The sequence below is a fragment of the Desmodus rotundus genome, chromosome 12 (assembly GCF_022682495.2).
Source record: "Desmodus rotundus isolate HL8 chromosome 12, HLdesRot8A.1, whole genome shotgun sequence".
Lineage (NCBI taxonomy): Eukaryota > Metazoa > Chordata > Mammalia > Chiroptera > Phyllostomidae > Desmodus > Desmodus rotundus.
The window spans coordinates 37,829,650-37,838,840 of record NC_071398.1 but is presented as its reverse complement, the minus strand read 5'-3'; the positions used below and the strand labels follow the sequence as shown (position 1 = coordinate 37,838,840).

The 9,191-nt window shown below is 56.9% G+C and overlaps 2 protein-coding genes across 2 annotated transcripts; one reads left to right on the top strand and one right to left on the bottom strand.

Moving 5' to 3' along the window:
- Nucleotides 1-2,868: 2,868 nt before the first annotated feature.
- SYCN (syncollin) lies at nucleotides 2,869-4,323 on the top strand. Its single transcript, XM_024577450.4, has 2 exons — nucleotides 2,869-3,288; nucleotides 4,157-4,323. The coding sequence occupies exons 1-2, from the start codon at nucleotides 2,894-2,896 to the stop codon at nucleotides 4,164-4,166; spliced, it is 405 nt and encodes a 134-aa protein (XP_024433218.1). The 5' UTR covers nucleotides 2,869-2,893; the 3' UTR covers nucleotides 4,167-4,323.
- NCCRP1 (NCCRP1, F-box associated domain containing) lies at nucleotides 4,293-8,010 on the bottom strand. Its single transcript, XM_053916162.2, has 6 exons — nucleotides 7,627-8,010; nucleotides 7,032-7,094; nucleotides 6,896-6,947; nucleotides 6,482-6,577; nucleotides 5,802-5,940; nucleotides 4,293-5,664 (listed from the first exon to the last, which is right to left on the bottom strand). Exons 1-6 carry the CDS (start codon nucleotides 7,940-7,942, stop codon nucleotides 5,524-5,526), a joined length of 807 nt encoding a protein of 268 aa, XP_053772137.1. The 5' UTR covers nucleotides 7,943-8,010; the 3' UTR covers nucleotides 4,293-5,523.
- Between the last annotated feature and the right edge of the window lie 1,181 nt (nucleotides 8,011-9,191).

Genomic DNA, 9,191 nt, shown 5'->3' with positions numbered 1-9,191 from the left:
AAACGGCGAGGGAGTGGTGTCTCGATGAAGACGTTGTGTATGTCCTCATGGGGGCATGTCAGTGGGCTCTGGAGTTGAGATACGTGGGGTGTAGAGTGTGAAAGGTTTGGGGCTGAGGGCTCATCGGTGGTGGTGGGACTGTGTTTCTGTTGGAGGGACATTGTCTGGGCTGTTTTGCGGGGACCGTGTATCAAGCATGTGTCTATGCTCAGTGTGTACAGATGCCAGTAAGGTGCGGGGACCATCAGTGGCAGACTGTGTGAAGGATTGTCCCTCACCCCTGCCCATGTGTGTGTCCCTGTGCATTAGGGATGCTGGGATCTGTGGGTTCTCTTTGATGCTGGCTGTGTGCTGCGGCCCAGTGGGCCCTGTGTTCCTGTCCTTGGGTCTGCCTCCCTATCCAGGTCTCCTCGCTGTCCCATGTCACCACCTGTGTGTGAAGCTCATGGCCCCACTGGACAGGTGGAGCTCTAGGTGACTGTGTCCAGGTGGCTGCACTTACCATGTCTCCTCCATCCCTGAGTCCCAGTGCTTGCACAGCTGTGGGATGGGGGAGGTTCCACGTCCTTGAGGTCAGAGAGGCCCCCTGGGAAGTCAGTGGCTGGAGATTAGATTCATGTGGTCCCGGAAGGAAAGGAGGGAGCAGGATGCAGGTCTGGTGTGGGGCAGTGCCAGGCTGAGGCCCGGGGTCTCAGTCATAGAAGGGACAGTCATAGCAGCTCCTATTTATTGAGCACCTACCTTGTGCCAGGCACTACACTTCATGTTTTATATGTTTATATGTATGCTGTTGTCTTACTCCATATTACACACTAAGTACATTACATTTATAAATAACAATTATGTGGAGTATTCATGTTTATGAATATTTCATTATATTAGTTATAAAGTACTTTCTAATATAAAGTGATTTTATATTATCACATTCTATTTCTATTATTGTTTTCTATTATCCCATTGAAAGTAGGAGGAAACTGCAGTTCAGAGAGGTGAGTTCATTTGGCCAAGGTCACAGCAAGCAAGGTCATGGCAAGGTGACAGAGTCAAAATTTGATCCCACTTCCATGTTTCCAGCCCTTGGCTCTTAATCACTGCATTACCCTGGCCAGAGTGGCACAGGCATCTGAGGGGACAAGCAGGGAGTCTGGTGAGCTGAGTGACTAGCTGTGCTGGTGTACACTGATGGAGCCCTACTGTGTGCCAGGCACAGTGCTAAGGGCTTTCATGATAATGACGATGGCCCTCGGTCCTGTGACACTTAGCGAGGGCCCTGCTGTAAGTGCTCTTATGCAGACTGACCCTTTGACTTCTTACCCCAGTGCTAGGCCCTTCTTAATCCTCAGTGCCAGGCCCTGAACGGGGTGGCAGTGGGACACAGTGTGACCACAAGAACCCAGGCCTGGCAGAGTTCAGTCCAGTTGCTCTTAAACTCCAGCTCTTGCTACTTTCAACCTTTGTTTTTCTCTCTTCTTCTCATTCGTTATGCACCTCGAGGATTTTCTAAGAACAGCTCAAATAAAGGCATGGTCTGCTACTTAAAGCACTCTGAAGTGGGCACCACCACTGTCTCCATGGGCCCAGAGGTGGAGGCATGAGCAAAAGCTCACAGAGGAGCTGGGATCTGGTGCCAGGCTGTTATCTCTTACAATCTTCACAACCGTCCTAGAGTGTAGGCAGAAATAGCACCCACTTTACAGATGAGGAAACTGAGGCCCAGACTTGGACTCACCACAGAACCACAGACTTGAACTATTGTCTGTCTGAGCAGCTCATCCAATCTTGACCCTGTTCATGTCTGGAGGGACACCAGAGATGCCAAAGAGACTCTGCAGGGCCTTGGCCAGGCTCCCATATGCCCAGGGCCCTGTCCCACCCTGAGATTTCAGGCCCCTCCCCTTCCCCTCTTGGTCCTTAATGTTTAAGTCATTTCTGCCTGCTGATTGGTAAGCACTCACTGTACGTTACAAGAATTGTCTGATCTCCCCTAGATTCCGTTTTTGTTTGGGTTTTTATTAGGTCGTTCTATGCTATACAAAAGTTTTAAAATTTTATACATTTCTACTAATCCAATTTATTTTATAGATCAAGAGTTCCAACCTCATGTAAAATCTTCTAGCTCCTAGGGAGTGGTAGTAGGGAGTGGCAGCCTACCCCCTCCCCCTCCCCCTCCCCCAGGCTCAGCCTGTCCGGGGTTGGGGGCCTTTGGCATCTTCCTGTTGGTTTCTCAGCACTCTTATTTTTCCAGCTTGCTTCTCCCATCCTCTGCATTTGGCCCTGTGATGCTTTTGAGTGGTTCACCAACAGGTCCATCTCACATTTCACAGATGCTGGTTTGAATCTTGGTCAGGAAGATCACCCCCTCCTGAGAGGAGGGAGCTCCTCCTCTCTCTCCTCCTGCCCCCTTTCCCCTCCAGGGCCTCCCCCTCCTTATCTCCAGCTTCTACTTTCCCAAGGTCTTGTGACCTGCCCAGACTGAAGGCCTGGTGCCCCTCCTCTTTCCCCTCCCTCAGCCTCTCCTTCTGTTGAAAGAGGGCTCTGGGAGAGGAGTGCTCCCTTCCTCCACAATTTTTTAAAGAGTTCTTCCTGCCTATACCTATTAACCCTGTTACCCTGTCTGTTGCAAGTCACTGGTCCTCAAGTCCTGTGTATTGACTTCCTTTATAATGCTGTTTGCCACATAAAATCTTAAGCTGCTACTTTCCTACAGATATGTCCATCTTGTATTTGTGGGCTGTGGCTTTGAGACCTGGGTTAGGAAGGTCTCCCGGCTCCTGGGGGAGCAGTACCCTCCCCTCCTCCCCACTCCCCTCCCAGAGTCCTAATCTCGCAGCTTCTCCCTTCCCACGGGTCAGGAGCATAAAAGCCCGCAGGGAACGCGCTCCGCAGTGCCACCATGTCCCCGCTGTGCCCACTGCTGCTGGTCCTCGCCCTGGTGGCCGTCCCTGGCGTCCGAGGCGCCTGCCCCGCGGCTGCTGACCTCAAGAACCCCGATGGGACGAAGACCTGCGCCAAGCTCTATGACAAGAGCGACCCTTACTATGAGAACTGCTGCGCAGGCGCCGAGCTGGCCATAGAACCGGGCACAGACCTCCCCTTCCTGCCTTCTGGCTGGACGAACGTCATCTCCTCGCTCGTGGTGGCCCCGCGCTGCGAGCTCACCGTGTGGTCCCGCCGCGGCAAGGACGGCAAGTCTCGCAAGTTCACGGCCGGCGCCTACCCGCGCCTTGAAGAGTACCGCCGGGGCATCTTCAGCCACTGGTCCAACGCCATCTCCTCCATCTACTGCAGGTGCGGCCCTGCCCCGCGCTTGTGCGCGCATCCACGTTCAAAGCTCCGAACCCAGCACCAGGCCCAGGCCCAGCCCCACCATGCAGGCCTACGGACTTTTCCAGACCCCTGAGCTCCTGACCCAAATTGGGAGTCCCTGGGCCAGTCCTGGAGGTCCCCCTTCTCACTCATACGCGCTCCCCGAAGCACCCACCTTTTGGATCTCTCAGCCCCTGTTCTGGAATTCCCAGACTCAGAAGCTCACCCCACACCCCCTCCATTCAGGGAGCAACCCCCTCCAACCTTCCTGAACCCCCCAGCTGCCTACCCACCACACCTGCACTCTCCAGGGAAGGCCGCTCACTCTGGAGTTGCCAAACCTAGCTTGGGAATGGGGAGTCATCCACACCCTCACCTTGGAGACCCCAGAACCAAAGCCAGCACCCCCTCCCCAAATCATCAGGTCCCAGAGCTTCCCAGGGTCTCCAAGACTCTAAATCTAACCCAGACCTCAAGATCCAGACCCAATGCTAAGAACACGGTACCTAGCCCTTATGCTCAGACCCTCTGGTAAGGTTCTGGAGTCAAAGACTCAATTTGGAGAACCCTCCGCCCCAGCCCACCCTGCACTCATGTATCCAAACTCACAGACTCTGGGACCCTAAATCTAGCCATAGCACCCTCCAAAACCACCCCACCTGCCCCACTACCCCAAGAGCTCCAGGAGCTCGCAGCCCCTAACTCCCAGGCCAGGACATCTAGCTCTTGAGGTTGGAGCCCAGCCCCAGCTGCCCACCTCATCTCAGGCTTTTAGAACCCCCCACGCCCTGCATCTCAGAGCCCCTGGCGCTCCCTGGTGATAGTTCTTTTTTTTTTTATTCTGTTGCAGGTGTTACTGATGCCTGAGGAGTTCCTCATCTCCAGCCCCACAGAGTGCTGAACCCTTCACCTGGCCTTGTTCCTGGGGCCTGCTGAAGGCCCCAAGCTCCAAATGGAGAGAGCTTCCTGCCTGCTCCCTGACCCTGCCTTCCCTGCAATACAGCCCTTATGTAGTTGTCCCTGCCTGCCATCTGCTTGTGCTTGGGACCCAAGCCCACACAGACAGGGGAGGGATGGGAGGCAGCAGGGTGGTCATGCCAGGAGCAGCCCATACCTGTTGCAATGCTGCGGAGGGGGACACACCCAGAGATCCCGACACGGATTTAGGCGTGCTCAAAGATGCAGCCACAGGACACATGTTTGCAGGCAGCAGTACCATTGTCTGAGAGTTAAACGCTACTATGCTTCCCACACTGTTTGGGAGACAACACTTCCCTAGTGACCCCCAGCTGTCTGGCCTGCCTGGGACTTCCAGACTCAGGATTCATGCGTCAGACAGCAAGTGGCCTTCAAGGACCTGCCGCAGCTGAGGGCCAGGGTGTGCTGTGGGATCTGGCCAGAGCCTAGGACTTATGGGTTGTTAAATATTTTCAAGCCTCTTCTTCCTAACACATGGAAGACATTTTAGTTCAAATTTCTAAATTTCTGCAAATTTGAATTTGCAACCTATTCCCAACCCCACCCCCAGGGTTAAGGGCCCTTGATGAGTACCTGGGTCTGGAGGCCTTTAAAAGAAGCTAAAGGAAAGACATGAAGTCTTGGGGGAAGGAAAGGTAAGGGGATAGCTCTGGGGGGATGATAACTTGGGTTTGGAGAAAGAAGGGGAATTTGGGGAGATTCTGAGAGTTAAGAAATAGAGGGAAAGAGGCAGTGGAGATGCTAAGAGATCATAAACTGGGGATATGTGACAAGATCAGAGGTCCAGGGAGCTGTGGAAGGGAGAGGAGTTGCGAGGTGCTGCAGGATCACGGATTACAGGGTGTGGGAGTGGGACAGGAAAGATCGTGGGCACACGCAGCACCCTTGGCCACATGTATTTATTCATTTAGTCAGCAAGGACTTATTGAGCACCTCCTATCTGTCACGCTCTGACTCAGGAAGAAGGGGCCCCTACCCCCATGGAGTCCAGAGAGTGCAGGGGAAAGCTAGAGTCAGACATTCAGGGATATGTGAAGATGTGGAATGAGAAACCAAGAACCCAGGAGGATCCAGGGGCCCAGGAGATAGTGTGCGATCAGGGAGAAGCTGTGGAGTCTGGAAGGTGTTAAGGGATCAGGGTGGTCCTGAGTATCAGGGAAGGGAGAAGCTAAGGGTCAGGGAGGTGTCCAGGGGTGGATGGATGAGACAAGGGGTCAGAATAGGCCCAGAGCCAGCCAGTCACTCCCTGAACTGCACAGACACAGAGGAGTCAGTCACCCTCGTCCTCCGCAGCCCACCAGGCTCCAGCCGGTTCTTTGCCTTGTGCAGGAAGTGGACAAAGCGCACACCAGGGCCATACTGGCGGAACACGTGGGACACCTGTGGCAGCACCGGGGTCAGAAAGAAGTCCTTACTAGGGACACAGGAACTAGGGACTAGGGACACTGCTCTCCTCCCTCCTCCCTCTGTGAGGTCTTGGGCCCCATCTGGGTGGCAGCTGGGGTAGGGAGTCTCACCTGGACCCAGCAGCTGGGGCGGCCCCTCCCAGAGGTCCGGGGAGCCACGTGGTGCTGGGCGATGGTGGTGTGGCGGTCGGCAGCCAGCAGCCAGACGTGCAGCTCATAGACACACGTGTCCAGCCGGCTGTCCTCAAACCTGGGGGTGGGGTCCAGGCCTTCAGCCACCACTGCTGCCCTGACACCCCAACCCCAACCTCTGGCCCCAGTCCCCATTTAAGACACTCACTGACACCCACTCTGCGTGCCCAGGCTGGGTGGTGCTGGCGACACAGCAGTGACCAAGACAGCCCCACGCCCTGCTCCCATGGGATTCATAGTTCAGTGGGGGTGGCAGACCAGACCTGTCACTAGGCAGTGACAAGAGAGAATAGCCAGGGCCAGGACGGGGCCTGGCCAGGGGAGGCTTCCTGGTGGCGCCATGTTAACCTGACTCTTAAAGAATAAGGAAGATAAGGAGGAATTTGTCCCAAGAAAGACAAGCATCTGTGGAGGAACGAATAAGCCTCAGGCCTGGCACATTTCAAAACCCAAAGTGTCAGAGAGAAGGGGCTATGGGCAGTGCTGGATCCTGCAGGGGCAGGAGGGTCCTGGTGGGGAGCTCAGGCCAAAGCGGGGAGGGGGCAAGGCTTGCGCTTTGGGGAGCCCCTGTGTGTAACCTGGTGGTCAGAGACACGTACCAGTCCATGACCGTGATGTCCGGCTGCTCATCATCAAGCAGCTCCTCCCACAAGCCCTCGGCCAGGAGATCCACACACTGCTGCTTCACTGTCCAGCTGTGAGAGGGGGCACAGGGGAGGCAGGCTGTGGGACCAGCTGGCATTCTTGGGCCCAGCTGGGCCTGACTCTGGGGAGCAGGAAGCCCTGGTCATCGCACCCTCATATTAGGGGCACCCACGTATAGGTGCTGAGTGTCTACTCAGCACCTGACAGTCTCAGGTCTCACCATGTCCTCAGAGGGTGATGCACTCTGAACTCTGTGTTGGAGATGGGGAAACCTAGGCTCAAGAAGGGACATGACTTGCCTGAGGCCCCACAGCAAGGAAGGCTGGAAGAGGGAGTAAAGTGCAGGCCCCCGGGTCCTGGCCACTCACCTGCAGTTGTGCTGCAGCTTCTCAGTCCTGATGTGCCACCCGCGGAAGTTGCCTGCCAGGTGGAGGAGCAAAGGGTGAGAACGGAGCCGCATCTCCAGACGGCCCCTCCCCTGGGGCCCAGCCAGTGAGCACTCACCCAGAGTCTCCAGGGGCTGCTGTGTGGGACCAGTAGGGGGTGCTGGCTCATAAATGTTGATGCCTGAAATGAGTAGGTGATAGAGCCTCAGGCCTGCTGGGGCTGGCCCTCTCCACTCTCCTCCAGGGCCCCCTTCCCCCAGGGCTGCTCTGGCAGGGCAGGAAGCCGTGCCCCACCCACCAGGCCAGACCAGCCTGGCAGGGATGAGAGTGAGTCAGGGCCCAGGGAGAGCCCTGAGAACGTCCTGGGGCAGAGGGACGATGTGCATTCTGGTGAGACAGACAGAGGGACAGAGGGGCACCAGGAAAAACAGACTTACAATATGAGCAGGGAGAGGGAAGGAGAGAGAGCAGGAGGGAAGGAGTGATTCAAGCAGACAAAGAGACTCAGGGAGTGAAAGAGGCAGAGGCAAGGTGGGACAGAGAGCCCCAAAGCGACAGAGAGAGGCACAGATGACAAAAATAGAGACAGAAACGGAAAGACATGGAAACAGACGGAAAGAAAAAGAGACAGACGGTCTGGGTAAGTAACTCCGGGGAAGAAGCTACAGCGGCCAGTCTCTTCCAGCTCCGCTCCGCCCTCGCCTGGTGCGCACCTTCGGGGTTGGGCGAGCGCAGCAGGTTGCGGTAGAGCGGCCGCCGCAGAAAGAGCAGCGTCCAGGTGAGGCCCGGCGGCAGCTCCAGGATCCTGCCCGACGGCCCCCACTCCTCAAGCAGCAGCTGCCGCGCGTGGGCCTCGGACGGCTGCTCCGGTGGGGACAGCCCGGGGCTCTCAGGGCCCACGGGCGACAGCGGCGTTGGCAGTGGAGGCGGCGACGATGGCGACGGTGGCGACAGCGGCTCCTGGGGGCTCGCGTGCTCCTTGGCCTCCATCCCGCCGCGGCGCTCGCGTCTGTCCTGCACCTCCTCCATCCGTCGGGTCTGGGAGACTGTCCAGGCTCCTCCGCAGGGCTGGGGTTAACTGGGGCAGGAGAGGGTGGGGCTCTCCGGCTGGCATTTAAGAGAGGGTGTGTTGGGGGAAGGATCTTGGCTCCCAGGCCCACCTCCCTTGGACCCAGGAGTCCGGGCCCCCAGGCCCACCTCCCTCAGGCCCAGGAGTCTGGGCCCCCAGGCCCACCTCCCTCAGGCCCAGGAGTCCGGGTCCCCAGCCCCTTTTCCCTCAAACCCAGTATCCAGGCTCCCCGCCCCTACTTGTCTCAGAAGACAGTGGGCCAGATCCCAAGCCCTCCTTAGTTTCCCAAGCCTCCTGTTCCAATTCCCCGGGCCAGTCGGAGACCCACACTGGCCCTGGGATTGGGATTTGACTAATGGGCGAATGCCAGGGCTCCTTGCTCTCTAATGAGGCTCATCTGCCTCATTAAGATCCGGCATGGCAGGAGGTTAATTAATGAAGACCCCTTCTTCCTGCCCCCCCTCAGAATAGGGGGGAGGACAGAGAGGGAATATCCTGCTTCTGCTGCTTTCTCTTCTGTCCTCACCTGGGACACACCCTTGGGACCCCAACATTTCCTGTTCAGGAAACCAAGGTCAGGGTGGAGGGCAGAAAGAGACCTGGAGCCAGAGAGGGGAGTCACCAAAATGGGGTCTCTGGGGAGACACTGTGCAGCAGAGAGGGGAGCAGCAACCCCACCTGGGTTTTCAGGGTGCCTGCACTCCTTCCTGGGGCTGGGGCACGCCACACAGTCTGCCAAAGCCTCCTCCCTCAGAGTTCACAGGAAGTTTGGGGTGAGGAATGGGGAAATGGTGGGGGCAGGAGGTTGGGGTGAGGAGGAAGTGGGGTGGCAGAGAAACCTGTAGGGCAAGATGCCCACAGCCACATCCTGCCCAGGCCACATCCCACCCCAGGCAAGCACAGGCAGAGGTCCACACAGAGGACCAGTATCGCCGCCAGCGAGTGCTTGCTGCTTGCTAGGCGCCGGTCTAAGTGCTTACAAGTTCACTTCGTCCTCTAAGACCACAGGAGAGAGGTGCTACTATCATAAAGGAAAGATAACAGCAACCATGGTCGGGAGGGGGGGGGGGGGGCTGTGTACGGAAGATACGTTTCAGCCCCTACCTCGCCTGTGCACCAACCCTCTGTGGGGTGCTGTTGTCATCCCCATTCCACAGTTGGGGAAACAGAGGTCACCCTCGCAGGCTTTGTCCCTTGTTGCCCCATTAA